Here is a 19,401-nt window from a genome sequence, read left to right as displayed (position 1 = left end):
TGTCTTTGTTTATGTATTATTGGTTGTCATCAGGGTCCTGAAGTTAGGAGTGGGGACCTGCCCCAACCAATCATGTTGACAAGTGGGCAAGAATTCACTTTTACGATTCGGAGAGGGGTTGGCTCAGCGGATTGTGTTAGCGTGAACTATGATGATTTTGTTAACGATGTAGAAGAGAATGACATGCTTCTTGTTGATGGTATGCTATACTTGTCCTTTCTATTAAACAAGGATGTTTCTATCATCTAGACCATGGTCATTGATTAAAGTATCACTTAGAGGAGAGAATACCATTCATGCTCAAAGTTCTATCATTTTTTTTTTCAAATAATAGGATGTCATATATTTTAATATTTACTAAAGGATATTTATTGATTTTTTTTTTCACTACAGGATGAGGTTAAAAAAATCCTTGTCTGTAAGTCTTGCCATATTAACAACCCTTTTATTTGATACATACATAAATTTTTATTTGTTTATTTTTGAGAAGGTTTATTTAATTTTGAATCAATAACTACAGACCAAAATATGCTGTACACACACAAATACACATGCATATTTACACACACATTTGAGTGGTATCTGCATGTTCTGTCACTTACCAAACTTTCTGAGTATTGAGATCAGACTATTGTATGTGTGCATGCCTGTGAATATCACTGTGAAAGTTAAGTTATATTCCCAAATATGAATTCAATATAATTTTAGAAATGTTTATTATATTGTTGTGTGACAGAAAAATATCATTAACTATTGAATGGAATATGAGCCACCATGTACCATGTCTCTCACACTGTTGATACACATGTAATTTGTTGATATCAGTCCAGTGGGCTCTGCATTTGAATTGGGTACAAAGAGGCTTATGTCGTATGCTGAGATTTCACACTTTGTTTAAGATTTTAGAACCCATTATACTTTCTTAAGGGGTTATCAGCTTTAGTATTGTGAAGGGTTTCTACCCATGGAATTCTCTTGAAGCACTTGAGATGAATTATCATAACAAGTTCAAATTAGTACCTGTTTCCACCAGTTCAGACTCTTCAGAGCCTTTAAGAACCACAGATTTTAAGCTAACTGTAGATTCTGTTGAGAGATGATTGTCTTTGGATTGCAAGTGTGATTAAAGAGGCAAGCTCTGTTCTCTGTATATCAGATCAGAATTAGGAATGATGTAACATTTCCTTTTATGACATATGCACTGCACGGCTGACTCTTGATCTATGCTATAGGTGGTATGATGTCGTTGATGGTGAAATCCAAGACAGAAGATTCAGTGAAATGTGTAGTTGTTGATGGAGGAGAGCTCAAGTCTAGGCGTCACTTAAATGTTCGAGGAAAGAGTGCAACACTACCTTCCATCACTGGTTAGACCTTGAATCTTTATGCCCTCTGTACTATCCTACTGATTTGCCTTTTCGTCTCTCTCTTTCTCTCTCTAGATGAGTAGTTACTGAAATTTTTTCATTTTCCAAATGGACATAAATGTTTATATTGTTTTGTTGCAGAGAAGGATTGGGATGATATCAAATTTGGAGTGGACAACAAAGTTGATTTTTATGCCGTCTCCTTTGTTAAAGATGCACAAGTAGTTCATGAATTGAAGAATTATCTGCAAAGTAAACATAGAGACAAAATACCTTAATTTAAAAAAGAAATTTGAACATGCTTGTTAGTCTTCCCCGGAGTACCAATTATAATATAATTTTTCCATTTTCTATGGCAGGCTGTGGTGCAGATATACATGTCATTGTCAAAATTGAAAGTGCAGACTCTATCCCAAATTTGCATTCCATTATCACAGCATCTGATGGGGTGATCTCCCTAATCCTTGCATTTTATCTTCTAGTTGCTGCTTCATTTGATGGACAGTTATCATTTAGACCTAGAATTCCACCAGTTTTCTTTAATATTGATCTAAATCTGGCTTCTTACTTATTAATAAAAAATTAAAAAATCTGGATTCTTGCCTTTCTTGTGTACTACCTGGCACCTGCTTGAAGTAACACATGCTCTTCCTATTCCAGGCAATGGTTGCAAGAGGAGACCTTGGTGCAGAGCTCCCTATTGAGGAGGTTCCACTTCTGCAGGTATATTACTTACAAGTTTTAATAGAATAGCAACAAAAGGGATGTCATTGCCTGTTTTGGTGACCTTTTATAGGAACTTTTAAGAGGTCAAGTTGAGTTACTCTCTGACATTCAGAACATTTCAATACGAAATGCAGGAAGAGATAATCAGGATCTGCCGTAGCATGGGGAAGGCTGTTATTGTGGCAACAAATATGCTGGAAAGCATGATTGTACACCCAACACCAACCAGAGCAGAGGTATCAGACATTGCCATTGCTGTCCGAGAGGGTGCTGATGCAGTCATGCTTTCTGGTGAAACTGCTCATGGAAAGTAAGCTACTTCTTTTTGACTTTGTAGTCTGTTACTTCGGATTTTTTTTTTTTTGGATAAGTAATTAATTTAATTAAAAACAGAGAAAGTGGTACCCAATTACACTAGCTGTATGCAGTTAGACACTAGTCTGTTACTTTGGATGTGATTGGAGATTTTTTTTTTTGGGTGTAAGCATCATGCACAATGAGAAGTGTTTACTTACTTCTGATCAATCCTTCGTGGGTATGTAGAGATTTGATGTCCCTGGAAAAATACCTACGACTGAATGGTTTGGTTCCTTGCTGTCAAATTTTGGTCACTGCAGATTTGTGTTTCAGTGGCGTTGCCCAGGTTGCAATAGAGCATGTAACATCCATATTGCTTACAAGCCACTATGGGCTTAAATAATATGGATTATTTATGTGTAAACTTTTACACCTTAATGCAATCAAATGACATGATTTCACTGTTGTGCAGGTTCCCTTTGAAAGCTGTGAAAGTCATGCACACAGTTGCATTACGGACTGAGGCTACAATATCAGGCGGTGAAATGCCAGCTAATCTTGGTCAAGCCTTCAAGGTTATTTGATGCAAATTTCATATATTTTGATGTTTCATGGAGTCTCTATCTGCACCCCCTCCCCCCCTCCGAAAAAAAACCTATTTGATTTTTAACACTGAATACTGACTGGAAGTTTTTTTTGTTGTGTGTAGAATCATATGAGCGAAATGTTTGCTTACCATGCAACCATGATGTCTAACACTCTTGGAACCTCAATTGTTGTCTTCACCAGAAGTGGTTTCATGGCTACTCTACTGAGCCACTATCGGCCTTCTGGCACTATCTTTGCTTTTACAAATGAGTGAGTTTCTTCTATCCTTAAGTCCCAAAACTGTTATGCAATGAGGATACTGTTTACATGGGAGGCTATGATACAGTATTGCATATTGGACCTCATCATGCTGCAGGCATATTTTCTGTCTCTATCAGATTTTTCTTTAGGCATAAGTCTACTCTTGACAGAATCTTAGCTGGTCATTGTGATGCAAAATCTGGCATAATAAATGTCCTATCTTGTCTTAGTTGACTGTATGGCTGAAAATATAGAACTGCTAAGTTCATTAGTGTCTGGATTAATTACTAGAATCCAAAATTAACCTGGAGCTTGGAAAACCAAATTATTTTCCTGAGATCAGCTACTTTTGAGAGTTTATTTCTATTAATTTACATTTTGTTTAAATGTCATTGAGTCGGATGTTTATGAATGAGGTCTATTGTCTGCTTGGTGAGTTAATTGAGAGTTTGGAGAAAAGCCAAGGAATGTAAATCTAATAATGTGGCTAATCGCATAACTTTGATGGCCATGCAGGAAGACCATTCAACAAAGGCTGGCAGTGTATCAAGGAGTCTGTCCTATCTACATGCAATTCTCAGAAGATGCTGAAGAGACATTTTCAAATGCCTTAGCTTTATTACGGGTAAAGGTTTTCAAAAGTAAATTCACTTGCACCATTTGACTTGGGCAGTAATGAAGATGTACTGGTCTGCTCAAATTTAGCTAACAAAGATCAGGATTAAATAGTACAATAGAATTATAAGTTCAAACTTCAATGTGTTTCTCTTTGAAACCCAAACATAGATGGGTTGTGGTGCAGCTGGCTTTCAGGGTCAGAACTTCAACCTGGGAACAATCCATATTTAGATAGGATATATATATTATATAATAACCTTCGGGTTTGGCTTGCATCAAATGCTCCTGTGCACTGGACGCAACATGTGTCCTAGATGGCCATGTGTTGGTCCCATATCTTGTCTTGTGCATAGGAGCATTGGATGGAAGCCTTACCCCAATAACCTTCATCATGGGCCCAATATCTCTTGCCCTGTGACATTTGTGCTTTTGCTTTTCCATGTATCTTACATGGTATACTTTATGACTGACCATGCTGTCCATTTGAACTGATGAATGACATTTCAATATAGAAGGGTATATCTCTATAAAAGACAACTGGAGATTTGGCACTCCCAACCTTAAGTGGACTATCCTTACGCAATCTTTATAGTTTTCTTGGAAATCAGAGCTTGTTGAATTGTGTAAGCCCATAAGGTGATGAATAGATGCTATCCATAATTCAACCAGTGTTCTTGCCATAGAGTGCTAGATTTCACTGACAGCTAGATTTTCTGAATCCGAAAATTCAAATTAAATAGGTTTCATATGATCACATCTTCATCATTGTAATATACTTTTTTGGTTTTCATGTACAGAAGCAAGGGATGGTGAAGGAAGGAGAAGAGGTAGCACTTCTCCAGAGTGGAAGACAACCCATCTGGCGGTTCCAATCTACCCACAATATCCAGGTCCGGAAAGTGTAGATGCCTGTGATTATTTTGAACTGTCAGGGCACTCGAATCTGTTCTGGGGTTTCCCTCTGATGGATAGACGTGAATTTTGCTTGCATTATTATTTGTGTCTTTCATGGTTCCACGTGCTTCTCTTTGGTGCTTTGTTCTGTTTTGTTTTTGGTAGAATACTGCTTTTTAAATTTCCTGATATATGTTCAGAAATCTATAGAGCTTGCTGTTTTATCTTGTTAAACACCATCACAGTTTGTCTGTAAGGACATAACACAATTTGTTGGTCATCCAAAACAATCACAATACAATCACTACAGAAACCAGATGATATAAAATTCAATCACTAATGTCAACCAATCATGCAATGGCATAAAAACCAGACTTTTTTAATGAACTAATATTTAATATATATTTTCCTGAATTTTCATTTTTTTTTCAGTTCAAATAAAGAATATTATCTCTAACTTATTTTCTAGGGAAAAAAAAAAAAAAACAATATAGAGTATATTCTCCATTTCCGTGTAAATACTATATGGGAAATTGGGTATATTCTCCATTTCCATGTGCATACTATAAGGCATCCAATATCCACTATGATTATAACAATGTTTCAAGTTTTCATATGGGCACGTATCAAATTGAAGGAAATATCCAACCACATTCACATCTTTGATTCTTTGTGCTTGTTTTCCAGAAAAAATAAGAGGCATACATGAAATCACAACACCGTGACTGAAAAAATAGTCCAAGCCAAGAAAGTCAAGCTCAACATTCAAATTTATGTATAGAATCATTCCAAATAATTAATCCGTACTAGCTTAAATCCCAATTTATTTTTTATGTTTTATTTTTTATTTGTCCCTTCGTGGCTATCCGACCACATCCACATCTATAGTGTCATACAAATTAAATGAAAAGAATATTCACTATTGTGTAATAGTTTTAGGTAGAGACTAGAGACATATTAAGTACCCTCAGACACTTCCCTTGATGTAAGAACTATATCCACTTCTATAATCAAAATACCTGGACCAAAGCATCACACCTCCATACTCAGGTGACCCATTAATCAATGGAAGTATTTGAGATGCCAACACATTGGGTGGAATATACCCGCTACCTGCCGCCACAGAAGCCGCCAGTAACCCAGTGGCAGAGCCACTTGATGCCCCCAAAATTTTTGAAAAAAATAATTTTATTGTTGAAAATATCCTAAATAATTTGTAAATTTGTAAATAATCTTATCATTTTGGCCCCCCATATTTGATAATATACATATATATTTAAGAAAGTCTAAAAATAAACTTAATTTTCATTTAAATAAAATACAATCCATAAATACATATGTTAACAAATTACAATAATTAAACATTCATCATCTTTAAAATTAACACATAGGTATTTTAACAATTATCTCAACAAATAAAATGGAAAAAATTGAGTTATGAAGTATTACATATTACTATTTTACATTTCATACAAAAATATATATATATATATATATATATATATATATATATATATATATATGTGGCCTCCAAAAAGTAAATTCTTGACTTTGCCACTGTGGTAACACTATAAATATGCCTCCGGCATTTATTGATGCAGTACATTTTTTTCATGAATTTATAAGTTTATTGATGTTTCCAACATTGTATCCCGCGTACAATGTAAAACAAAGCAATTGATATCTTAGAGGGACTACATGCAAAATATAGCTTCGTAACCCTAGCTGTGAAATGCGTGTTAGTCACGCATCAAATCCTATCATTTGAGCTAAATACTTCATTAATAGTAATTACCAATCTACAGTTACAGTAAATTGAGAAAGACAAAGGGAGATTTATTGCGGTTGCTGAAGAGAAGAGAAAGAAAGAAAGTAAGGAACAACAACTAGCTGAGAAAAGAAGTTGCTTTAAAAGACAGTAACTGTATTGTATTATACATACCAAAAATTTCAAATATGGTAGGAGAGAGTGCGGACTGTATAGTTAAAAACACTTAAAAAAGAGATTTACTTGTGAGTTCTGGCAATGAAAGTAACTATCTGTAAAGCTTTCATGTCCCTCTTCTTTTTTACGTATACGTATATATCCGGGGTTATTATCATTATTATTATTATATTTTTGCAAAAAAGAAGATCTTTACACAAAATATTGTACCAAATATTTATGTTGAGCATATAAGAAATGCCATCTACCCCGACCTCTCCTCTCCTTTCCCTTCATCTCCTTCCATTCAAACATAGTGTAAATTATGAAATATCTATTTCTTTTATAAGAATTATTGAACATTGACCATCAAATTATGCCGCACTTTCAAAATTTATGTACAATTTTTAGATGTTGCACATTGAGTTGATCAAGTCTTTAGTAATATACCAATCTTTAGTTAGGATGATCTACTCCCTAACATGAGACATCTCAAAAAGCTCATGAACCGATATGATTCATTAAATATGAGAGTTTGGGTTTACGTTACTTTCTAGACCAATGAGCGCACCACTCGAGTACTCTCATTGAAAATTAGGTGTTTTAAATGCCTTGGTATATATCATTTTAAAAATGTTATTTAGGCACTCAATCATTCAAGAGTCAAAGTATTTTTTAGAGATGCTCAGTTGATTCCAAAAGGTCATGAATTTCGTTCAACTTCTTAACAAGTTGTCTATCACTTCAACGCATGTGCCACAACTGCTTTAGAGGAAAAACAATCATCCTCTATCACATAGGCTTTGGCAATGTTTAATTTTAAATTTAATCCCCAAGAAAACAACAATTTTAATATCAGATATCCAAACGAATAAATCCCTATAACATAAACATTAATCTCTTGGGGAGTTACCCTATAAAAATCAATGAAATTGCTCATTTTTCTACACAAATCTCTCCCCCCAAAACATCAATGAAGTTGAATTGACCAAAATGGACCGAAATAGACTGAATGGACCAAAGTGGATTGAATAGGCTGAATGGACTAAAATGGATTGAATAGTCTGAACTGGACAGAATGGACTGAATGGGCTGAATGAACCAAAGTGGACCAACTGGCCCAAATAAACCGAAGTAAACGAAAGGACCAAACTGGATCGAGATGGACCGAAATGCTAAGTTGATGTTGCTCAATAGGAGCGTAGCAAGTTAGTAATAATAAACGTTATACTTCAACTTTTAGATATTATATAGGTTATATTTTTTTTTAGTACATGTCTTATAATATAGAAGTATCAAAATTGAATGAACCAAGGACAATGATTTGAAACTTAATTGGGAATATTGTGCATAATATGGCGATACCGGTAGTGTCCTCAATAGTTGATTTGAAACTTTGTCAAACCTTGTATTTCATAGCATGATCGATCCCTCCATAGTTAGCAGAAACTTTGATAGGTGGAATTCATGGAAGAACCTAAACCTTTACTTAATCTGGTGGAATGTATCCATGCCAGTAGCCACGGCCACCCTCAAGAGCAGCAGCCTGCAGGAATCCCCAAAAGTGGCTACTTGTCTTGGACTGAAATTAGTGTCCATTGGTTTCAAGACCTTAAAAGATTTGCAGCATTGTTCCTATAATGAACTATTTGTTGTAGAATTGTACCTAAAACATAATCAAAGAGCTAGGTACTTTTTATGGCACTACCTAGTGGAGCCTCAGAAAAGATGACCTTTCTTTTGGATCTACAACTATGAAGTAAGAAAACAAATTAAGATCTGAATTAGTACAAAAGGTTGCAAACGTCCGTGAATGTGTCACAATTTTGAAAGGTTAAACATTTTGCACCCCAATTGTTACTTACACCAAAGAAACCTTCAACCCCAAACCGACCAAAATTAAAAAAAAGAAAAAAAAAAAAGAACAGAAAGTGAAAAGGAAGCTTCCAAGTTGCCAATATCATAACCTTATTACGTGAGGCTACAACCATCACTTCAAATAAAATAATAGTCCCTACAAATATGGACTTAGTCGTTGTTCCCATTGCACAAAAATACATTGACTTTGGGCCAAAATACAAAAGAACAAAAGAAAAAGAACAATATCGTCATTATAATGATTTATTCTCTCTTTGGAGTGTAATAACCAAACGCACAAAAACTTGAATTGATAAAGATATCCAATTTATTATGAATCTCAAACCAACCACATTAAGCATATTTCATCATACACATTCAATAATGGAGGAACTATATCCAGTTAAACCATCATAATACCTTGACCAAAGCATCACGCCTCCATACTTTGGTGACTTCCTAATCACAGGAAGAATTTGAGAAGTCAACACATCAGGTGGAACATATCCACTTCCAGCTGCCTGAGGAGCCGCAGGTAAGCCTAAAAATAATCTCCCCACCTTTATCGAGGTACTCCATCGGCTCCATGAGCTTATAAGATTAGTGGTGTTACCCGAACTATATTGGCATTGAGGATTGTTATAGAATTGAACCCAAACATAGTCAAAATGACCCGTGTTAAGTGCAGTACCAAGAAATCTATCAGGAAATGGACATTGTGGAGCTGCTGTCAAGTACACCTTCCTTCTTGTCTTGGAATGTTTCTTCAAGTGCTTTGCTAAGTCTTCCCAATATTTTGTTGAACCAAGCTCAATGTCAAAGTCTATGCCATCCAATATGGCATCCCCTAATGGCCGCGAAGATGACCTTCCACCCAAGAAATTGTGCCATAAATATTTTGCTACCTTTTCTGCATCCTTGGGAGAAGCTAGAGAGTAGTTTCCAACTCCACCTCCAATTGAGAGCATGACCTTAATTCCATGCTTTTGGCAATACCTTATACCTTCACTAACAATGGTGCACCCATTGGATGCTGGGTTGCAATGACCAGCAAGGTTGATTTCTGGGGTTTGGCCATTGCCAAATACGTTTAGGAAGGCTAAGTTTACATAAGAATACCTTCCTGTAGCACAGGTAGTTGTTAGGTTTCCCTCATTGCCATTTTGACCCCAGTAGATAGCGATGCCTCTAGCATGAGAGGTTTTGATTAAGGTCATAAGGAATAAGACGGAAAAGACTAGAGGTGTAAGTTGAAGATTTGTAGCCATGATTTTTGCTAGTGTCTCAATCTAAAATACTTGTGTCTCCTGTGCTTTCATAAGACTATAATACCTCCTTTTATAGGGTTCACTCGTTCAGATTTCAGAGTTGAGTTTAAAAACTTGACCAACTCGTTTCAGTTTTAATAAAAAAACTAGGTCAAATTTGGTTAAAGGTTCTCTGGTGGACTTGCTCCAAGAAGGTAAAAACAAATGCTCTAGTGGGAGCTATAATGAAAACTGAAATTAATTATTCTTCTTTAAAAAAAATCAGTTTAATTTAGGAAAAAAGGCATGGGTTTGGAGTAATTCTTAGGTACTCTTGAAGTATGAAAATAGTACTTATTCCTCTCATATTTAAGATGGAGTTTGTTCATTAAATTTATAGTGGAGTCTACTGTAAATGTAAGAAGAATGGACATTATTTTTTCGTATTCCGAAGTACTTAATAATTTTCCATATGCATCTTACCATTTTCATTGAATACAAATAGTTTAATTTTCCATGTGCATCTTACCATTGCCATTTTTTTTTTTGATAAGATGGACAACAAGATCCCATCAAAAAAAAAAAAAAAGATGGACAACAAGAATTAAACAAGAAGAGAAGGACACAACATGTACAAGCAATTTCTTAATTTTTTGAAGGTTTAAGCTTTGGGCTTTTGGACTTAAATGATGGATAATTATTACGGGGAAAAAAATATGGATATTAATGCCGCAGCTTGAATTATATATCATTCTATTAATTAAAATTTCTTGATCATTATATTATTACATAATATTGGTTTGGGCTAAAAGCTTTATAGGTTTGCTAGAATCTTCTAACGTTTTAAATTAAAATGATGCTTAAGGTTCAAATCTCTTCAACTTTTTTATTAAATTAAAAAAAAAATCAATAAATAAATATTCCAGATCCACCATTGCATTGACCCTACAAAATGATGGAAACAACACACCAGGTATTGCAATAATTAGTTAATTTGCAAGATCCAATCAAGAGTTTCTCTCAAAAAAAAAAAAAAATCCAATCAAGAGTTTGACTTTTTTATTTTATTTTTAAAAATAATCATTCATTTTCAAGCTCTCTCTCTCTCTCTCTCTCAATAATTATCTTTAATCGTGCCAGCCATTTGTATTCGATAGATACTTTCCTTTTTCCATTTGTTTTTCCTTTTGTAGCATTGTACGTAACGTAGTTGTGCTTCTTTATTCTAATTACAATTCTTTATTATTGAATAGTTAAATAAATAAATATATAAAAATTAATTCGTGCACAAGGCATGGAGAGTTTGAACTTTTGCGCCATACTTCATGGGGAGGCTCCTTTGATCAAAGCTTAGGTTTGACTAAACCGATAACGCATCTCTCGGTACGCAACGCCAAAACCTCATCACAATCAACCAAGTTGTTTCATCCTTGTCAATTTGCTCTTCTGAATGTTATCTTGTACTAAATTTATCTACAGTATTGACCTAACATGATTACCCAATGTGAGGCCAGAATAATTCAATTATAACATAATTACCAAATATTCATTTGGAATCAAATCTTGGGCAGATGACTAGCAGTGCTGACTGATAAAGTCTTTTTGGCCTTCCCAAGTTCTAGATCAACCTGGGTGGGTTGATCTTAATCTCTCAAATCCACAGTTCCTTCTAGGTTGATGGCGGGATCTATTCTTCCCTAACTGAAGTGATTGGATTGAGTACATGTTGACCACAAACCTTACTCCACATTTTGGGGCCTAAGGCAAGAACTAAAAGTCTAAAAATGAGACATTTTTTTATACTTGTTTATTTAATATTTTTATATTATAATATATTTTATTTAAAATATATTTTTCTTGCATTTTGAGATACAAATTGACTAATTAAATTTTTGTATTCAAGTTCTTTTAATATCTCTTTTTTCAATCGATAATATAGCTAATCCACTTAATCTTTCTTGGGACATTGTTAATCTTAGATATGATTTTCTTGGTGCGATAGTCACTCCACAAGTATAAGTGTTTGTGGGGTGTGAGGGGTGAGGGCCGGGGTTCAAGTCTACAGGAGGGAGCTTCACACACATATACACTTAGATTAGGCTAAAGTAGAATTTTACCTTGTATTAAAAAAAAAACAAAAAAAATTGAAAAACTTCTTTCGCAGAAGCTACTGTAATAGGTATTATTAGTAAAATCCTATAAGCAATGCATGTATTTGGAAATGTATCTAATCTTTTTATATAATTTAGCATGTCAATTGGAGTATAATATTTTATTTGTAAAATTTCTTTTAAAACGTTTAACTCTGAAAATAAATCTAAACCATCAATATCATAATAAACATCATGTTTGAGAAAATCTTCAAGTTTAAGACAGTATTTTTGTAATTGTACATCATTGTTATCTTGCAATTATATAATTTCATTATCTTCTAACTCTTTTTGGTGAATTTCTTGCTCATTTGTGATATTTTTATCTAAATTCTGTGTTATATTTTATTTATTACTAATAACAAATTTATCCATTGATTCTTTTTGAGACTCAATTAATTTTTTTTTTCTTTTTTTAAGTTTTTCATATCTAGATGCATATTTTTTAGTAGAAATTTCTAATCAAACAATATATTTATAAAGATTAAAATAAAAAATAACTTTCAAGTGTAGAGCAAATGAGAAATAGAACCTGATTTATATAAAAAGTATTGTTGTAGTTGCACCAAACAATAACAAGTTTTTAGCAATTTCAACCTGTATATATAAAAACTTATTCAATATATTACCACTAACTAATATATATATATATAAACACAAGATTGAAATTAAAAAAGTATAAAAATTTAAGCACAAGCATAATAAAAATTTAAGCAAAGCCATAACACAAGGCTTATTAATAAGACCCACCCACAAAAAAACACAAAACAAATCCTATCTATAACCCAAAAAAAAAAAAAAAACGTAGGCTTAAAAAAAAAAAAAAAACTTGAAGGCCCAAACAAACATGAAACGTCCAAGCAGCCACATAACTCAACTCAATATAAACAAAACAAGCCCAATAGAAAGCCAAACACCCAAATAAATTATACCTGATACGGTGATACCTCAAAACTCAAAACCTTGAGGAGTTGAGAGAGGCGGAGAAAGCTTGCTTCAGCAGTTGAGAGAGGCGGAGGAAGCTTGCTTCAGCAGTTGAGCCAGCTAGGCAGCCAGCAACAGTGGAGAAAATCAGAGAAATAATGAGAGAGGCAAAAAGCAGAGAGGAAGAAGCTAAGGGAATGGTAAAAATTTTAGGGATTTGGGTTTTTTTTTGTTTTTTGTTTTTATTTATGATTATTTTGTGGTTAATCTCTTAGATTGGATTTGTAGTTTAACTTGTTGATTTTTGGTTTGTTTAGAGGATAATAATATTATTTTTGGGCAATGATTTTGTTTAGAACCAATGTTTAACCGGGCTTTTTTTTTTTTGGTTAAAATGATGTACTAGATATTGTTAATTCATCTTAAACTTTTTTTTTTTTTTTTTGCCCCTACTACCTCTTCTTTTCTAAAATTTTGGGGTCCCCTTCCACTTGAGTGCCTTAGACAATTGCCTAATTGGCTTAGTGAAAGGGTCAGCCCTGCCTTACTCGAATCAATCTGTGGACACTCCTAAATGTAGCATTGGGTTAGCCTAGTCCAATTGAGTATTTAGCCGAGACATGGGACATTTTGTGCACCGCACCAGAAATGATTCTTCATCTTTAATGGATTCCCGAAAAATAAAAATAAAGAACAAGCGAAGGACTTTGATGGATTCTCCATTTCCCCTTGTTCTTGTTTAGTTCCCTGTCCATCATTAATTTTAAGTGGGCCTTATAATAACACCCCAATCACCAATTTTTAAGTGGGCCGTTGATGAAAAAAAGAAAAACCCACAGGGCCATGAACAGTGAATTAAATACCAAAATTGTAACAGCGCTCTGTATGCAATTCTAGTATTAATCTTAAAGAAGCACTAATCCTTTGTAGTCATGTTGTAATCTATAACTATTGCATTATTATATATACAAAAAGAATAAGATTTAGGTACAATACTTAGATGTTGTTTCTTAGATTTTTCTTTTAAAATTCTACCGCATGAATTATTTCTCACGAGAATAAAGTGTACTTTTTAGTTAAGTAGATTAGATTTTAAAAGTGAAACCTAGGGAACAACACCTAAGATACTGTACCTAATTTTATTCATACAAAATTAAGTGAAATGTAACATATATAATATGAAGGCAATTGTGATAATATACATGAAACTTAAGGAAGACTTAATTAATAGGAATAATGTGCTTAATATAGAAAAAAGTTCTTAGTATGGCACTAATAAAGATACTGTCCCTGATAGCGTTGAACTGTACAGTTCGTCAAACTGCATTATTTCAATTTCAATAGATTGACCCCTCCACGGCTCCTCCTCTTATGGATGGACGAATCTGAGTCTTTAGTAAATTTTTCTGTATCTATTAGATTTTTCTTTAGGCATAAAGTCTACTCTTGAGAGACTCTTAATTAGCTGGTCATTGTGATGCAAAATTTGGCATAATAAATGTCCTGTCTTGTCTTAGTTTTGACTGTGTGGCTGAATTTATAGAACTGCTAATTTCGTTAGTGTCTAGATTAATTATTGCAATCCAAAATTAACCTGGAGCTTTGAAAACCAAATTAAATCCCTGACATCAGCTACTTTTGAGAGTTTATTGCTATTAATTTACATTTTGTTTAAATTATGGTTGAGTCGGAAGTTCATGAATGAGGCATATTATCTGCTTGATGAGTTAATTGAGAGTTTGGAGAAAAGCCAAGGAATGTAAATCTAATAGTGTGGCTGATCACATAACTTTGATGGCCATGCAGGAAAACTATACAACAGAGGCTGGCATTGTATCAAGGAATGTGTACTCCTATCTACATGCAATTCTCAGAAGATGCTGAAGAGACATTTTCAAATGCCTTAGCTTTGCAACAGGTAAAGATTTTACAAGTGGATTCACTTGCACCCTTTGACTTGGGCGGTAATGTAGATGTACTGGTCTGCTCAAATTTAGCTAACAAAGATCAGGATTAAATGGTACGATAGAATAATAAGTTCAAACTTCAATCTGTTGCTCTTTGAAACCCAAACATAGATGGGTTGTTGTGCATCTGGCTTGCAGGGTCAGAACTTCAACCTTTGAACAATCCATATTTAAATGGGATATACATTATATAATTACTTTCAGGTTTGACTTGCATCAAATGCTCTGTGCACTAGACGCGACATGTGTCTTAATGGCCATATGTTTTGTCCCGTATCTGGTCTTGTGCATGGGTGCTAGATTTTTTGAATCTGAAAATTCAAAGTATATTCTCTCAAATTTACTTAATGGAAAAAAAAAAAAAAAACAATAGAGAATATTCACCATTTCCATGTAAGTACTATATAGTATCCAATATCCACTATGATCTTAACAATGTTCCAAGTTTTGATATGATCACGTATCAAATTGAAGGAAATATCCAACCACAACCGCACTTTGTGCTTGTTTTCCAAAAAAATTAATAAAAAAAAAATAAAGGCATACATGAAATCACAACACCGTAGCTGGAAAAATAGTCCAAGCCAAGAAAGTCAAGCTCAACATTCAAATCTACGTATAGATCGAATCATTCCAAATAATTAATCCATACTAGCTTATAATTTCTAATTTATTTTATTTAGATTTTTCCTTCGTGGGTATCCGACCACATCCACATCTATAGTGTCATACAAATAAAATGAAAAGAATATTCACTATTGTGTAAAATTTTTGGGTAGAGACATATTGAGTACCCTCAGACACCCCTTAATTGATGAAGGAACTACAACCATCACTTTAAATAAAAGAGAAATAATATTGTCCCTAAAAATATGGACTTTATCTTTGTTTCCATCCACGTGCATGCAAAAAATTACTTTGACTTTGGGCCAAAACACAAAAAAAGAAAAAAAGAAAAAAAGAAAAAAAAGAATACAATCATCATTATAGTGATTTATTTTCTCTTTGGAGGGTAATAACCAATTGTACATAATCTTAAATTGGTAATAAAGATACCCAATTTATTATCATTCTCAAACTAACCAAAGCATAATTCCTCATACACTTTCAAGAATGGTGGCAAAAAATCGAGTTAACTCATCATAATACCTATTCCAAAGCATCACACCTCCATAATTTGGTGACTTCCTAAACAAAGGAAGAATTTCAGCATTCAACACTTGAGATGGAACGTATCCACTTACAGCAGCCTGAGGAGCCGCAGGTATGCCTAAAAATAATTTCCCCACCTTTAATGAGCTACTCCATCGGTTCCATGAACTTATAAGATTAGTGGTGTTACTGTTACTGAAATCATATTGGCATTGAGGATTGTTATAGAATTGAACCCAAAGATAGTCAAAAAGATTTGTGTTAAGTGCAGTACCAAGAAAGTTATCAGGAAATGGACATTGTGGAGATGCGGATAAGTATACATTGGAATGACTCTTCAAGTTCTTTGCTAGGACTAGCCAATATTGTGTTGAAACAGTCTGAATGTCAAAGTTTATGCCATCCAATATGGCATCCCCAAACGGACGCGAAGACGCGTTGCCACCCAAGAAATTGTTCCATAAATATGTTGCTACATTTTCTGCATCTTTGGGAGAAGCTAGAAAGTAGTTTCCAACTAGACCTCCAATTGAGAGCATGATCTTAACTCCAAATTTTTGGCAAAACTTTATGTCTTCACTGAGAAAGGTACACCCATTGGATGCTGGGTTGCAATGACCATTAAGGTTGATTTCTGGGGTTTGGCCTTTGCCAAATACGTTTAGGAAGGCTAAGTTTACATAGGCATATATTCCAGTGCCACAGGTAGTTGATAGGTTTCCCTCACTGACATTTAGACCCCAGTAGGTAGCGATGCTACCAGCATGAGAGGTTTTGATTAGGGTCATAAGGAATAAGAGGGAAAAGACTAAAGGTGTAAGTTGAAGATTTCTAGCCATTTTCGCTTGTCTCAATCTAAAATCTTGTGTTTCATGTGCTTTCATAAGACAATAAGAGGCTCCTTTTATAGAATTCAAATTTCAGAGTTAAGTTTGGAAACTTGACCAATCGTTTCAGTTTTAATACAAAACTTAGTCAAATAGGGTTGTAGACTGTCTCGGTTAAAAGTTGTAGGTTTGTTGACACCTGACGTTTTCAACATAAAGCTTAGGGTTCAAATATTTTCTCTCTTTAACTATTGAATTATCAAATAATAAAAAATAAAAAAAACAAATAAATAAATGGTCTAGGATCCATCATTACATTGAACCTACAAAAGGACACATGTATAAGCAAATTTTTTTTTTTCTGATATTTTAATCTGCTCTAGTTTAAATGTTTAAGTGTATGCTTGTGAAGTTCATTTCTAGAGACTTAAACCATTACTTTTATCTCCCTCTTCTCATATTCTACAAGTATTTATACTTGTGGAGTGACCATTACGCTAAGAGAGCACATTGGAAATTTCTTAATTTTTTTGAAAGCGTAAATTTTGGGCTTTTAGACTTAAATCATGGATAACTATTAGGAAATTAAGAGTGTATTATTTTCTCAGCCTGAATTATACACACACACACCGAAACTTTTGAAACTACTACAATTTTTCACGTCATCACTATTTTCTTTCTCTTTTATTTTAGATTTTTTATTTTAAGTTTTATATCTTATATATTTATTATTTCTTTTTAGTTTAAGTAAAACTCTATTAAAAATATGTTTCAAGAGCTTAAAAATTCTACTTCCACTAAAATTCTAGAACAAAAATTTCAACCAATATAAACTCCTGCCAATGTTGAAACTCATAATACTCACTCAAATTTTCAGCAATATTTAAATAAATAAAAAATTCTAATTTTATATTTGTAAAACCATCTTTATTATTTATTTTGAAGAACTTAAGTCCAAATTTTTGAATATATATATATATATATATATATATATATATATATATATATATATATATATATATATATATATATATATAACTCAAAATTTTTGAAACTCTCACAATTTTCCATGTCACCACTTTTTTCTTTTTATTTTATATTTTTATATTTTAAGTTTTATATCGTATATATTTATTATTTCTCTTTAGTTTAAGTAAAACTCTATTAGATATATGTTTCAAGAGCTTGAAAATTCTACTTCAACTAAAATTCTATAACAAAAATTTCAATAAATATAAACTCTTGGCAAGGCCGAAACCCTTAATACTCACTCAAATTTTCAGCATTATTTAAATAAATAAAAGTTCTGATTTTATATTTGTAAAACCATCTTTACTATTTATTTTGAAGAACCCGAGTCCAAATTTTTGAAAACTCAATACACGGTGAAAACCTTAAGTGTCAATTTCCGCCTTCCTTCTCTCTCACTCCAATCCAATCTCTTATCTACCCAAAAAAGCCAAACGTAACTATTCAGCTTTCAAATAGTTGAAATTAGAACAATATTTAAACTAGAACATTTTAACATTTGATCTAAAAGTTTTTCGTGCATCGCACAAACATTTTCAATATGATGCTTAGGGATCAAATCTCCTCTCCTAACTATTGAATTATCAAAAATAAATAAATAAATAAATGGTCCAGATCCATTTTTGTGCCATAATTAATGGGGAGGCTCCTTCGATCAAGCTTAGGTTAAACTAATAATGCATATCTCTACAAGTGCTTTGTAGGTTTGTTGACACCTTATGACGTTTTCAACATGCTTAGGGATCAAATCTCCTCTTTAACTATTGAATTATCAAAAATAAATGAATAAATAAAAAAACAAATAAATAAATGGTCTCGGATCCACCACTGCATTGACCCTACAAAAGGACACATGTGTAAGAATTTTTTTTGACTGATATAGAACTCTACTTTAGTTTAATCTAAGTGAATGTGTGTGAAACTCCTTTCTGAAGACTTGAACTCCGACCTTTGTCCCCCTCCCCACCCTAATACCCAACAAGTATTTATATTTGTAGAATGACCATCACGCCAAGGAAGCGCAGTAATGATTTCTTAATTTTTTGAAGGCATAAACTTTGGGATTTTAGACTTAAATCATGGATAATTATTTAAGGATAAAAAAGGATATTAAGGCCACAACTTGAATTATATATGGTTCTAGTTAATTAAAATTTATTGATTGCTACGTTATTACATAACATTGGTTTGAGACAAGGGCTTTGTAAGTTTGTTGGCACATTCTAACATATTCAACATGATGCTTAGGGTTCAAATATCTTCTCTTTTAACTATTGAACTATCAAAAAAAAAAAAAAAGGTCCAGATCCACCATTGCATTGACCCTCAAAAGGACACAACATATATAAGCTTTTTTTTTTGTCTGATATAGAATTCTATTATAATTTAATTTAAGTGTATGTATGTGAAGCTCATTTATCGAGACTTGAACTTCAGCCTCTGTTCTCCCTCCTCATATCCCACAAATATTTATATTTGTAAGATCCAATCAAGAGTTAGTCTTTTTATTTTTATTTTATTTTATCTCTTTAAAAAAATATTTTCAAGCGCTTTCTCAATATTTTTAAAAAAG

The 19,401-nt window shown here is 33.2% G+C and overlaps 3 protein-coding genes and 1 long non-coding RNA gene across 5 annotated transcripts in view; 2 read left to right on the top strand and 2 right to left on the bottom strand.

Annotated features, from left to right (window-relative positions):
- Positions 1–4,985, top strand: part of LOC142619824 (plastidial pyruvate kinase 2) — a 6,522-nt gene extending 1,537 nt beyond the window's left edge. The window contains exons 3-12 of one of the 2 annotated variants that reach the window (XM_075793120.1): positions 34–199; positions 1,233–1,367; positions 1,509–1,619; positions 1,727–1,815; positions 2,028–2,090; positions 2,228–2,403; positions 2,863–2,965; positions 3,100–3,248; positions 3,756–3,864; positions 4,658–4,985. In XM_075793120.1, the coding sequence (XP_075649235.1) occupies positions 34–199; positions 1,233–1,367; positions 1,509–1,619; positions 1,727–1,815; positions 2,028–2,090; positions 2,228–2,403; positions 2,863–2,965; positions 3,100–3,248; positions 3,756–3,864; positions 4,658–4,762 (1,206 nt within the window). In that variant the 3' untranslated portion in view covers positions 4,763–4,985. Of the gene's footprint in view, positions 1–33; positions 200–1,232; positions 1,368–1,508; positions 1,620–1,726; positions 1,816–2,027; positions 2,091–2,227; positions 2,404–2,862; positions 2,966–3,099; positions 3,249–3,755; positions 3,865–4,654 lie in introns of both variants that reach the window. The other variant, XM_075793119.1, reaches the window with a different exon arrangement.
- Positions 4,986–8,626: 3,641 nt separating this feature from the next.
- On the bottom strand, positions 8,627–9,829 carry LOC142620025 (hevamine-A-like). The gene has a single exon (XM_075793464.1). The coding sequence runs from the start codon at positions 9,798–9,800 to the stop codon at positions 8,901–8,903; it is 900 nt and encodes a 299-aa protein (XP_075649579.1). The 5' UTR covers positions 9,801–9,829; the 3' UTR covers positions 8,627–8,900.
- A 3,028-nt stretch (positions 9,830–12,857) lies between these two features.
- Positions 12,858–15,034, top strand: LOC142621057 (uncharacterized). Its single transcript, XR_012841691.1, has 2 exons — positions 12,858–13,053; positions 14,660–15,034. It is a non-coding gene; the product is annotated as an uncharacterized LOC142621057 (long non-coding RNA).
- Positions 15,035–15,809: 775 nt separating this feature from the next.
- Positions 15,810–16,832, bottom strand: LOC142621300 (hevamine-A-like). The gene has a single exon (XM_075794619.1). The coding sequence runs from the start codon at positions 16,809–16,811 to the stop codon at positions 15,918–15,920; it is 894 nt and encodes a 297-aa protein (XP_075650734.1). The 5' UTR covers positions 16,812–16,832; the 3' UTR covers positions 15,810–15,917.
- Between the last annotated feature and the right edge of the window lie 2,569 nt (positions 16,833–19,401).

The sequence above is a fragment of the Castanea sativa genome, chromosome 12 (genome assembly GCF_040712315.1).
Source record: "Castanea sativa cultivar Marrone di Chiusa Pesio chromosome 12, ASM4071231v1".
NCBI classification, from domain to species: domain Eukaryota; kingdom Viridiplantae; phylum Streptophyta; class Magnoliopsida; order Fagales; family Fagaceae; genus Castanea; species Castanea sativa.
The sequence above is the reverse complement of the archived record's forward strand: the minus strand, read 5'-3'. Positions and strand labels throughout refer to the sequence as shown.

Coding starts and splice junctions, on each gene's coding strand:
- LOC142620025 (XM_075793464.1), bottom strand. CDS start 9,800: ATGGCTACAAATCTTCAACTTACACCTCTAGTCTTTTCCGTCTTATTC.
- LOC142621300 (XM_075794619.1), bottom strand. CDS start 16,811: ATGGCTAGAAATCTTCAACTTACACCTTTAGTCTTTTCCCTCTTATTC.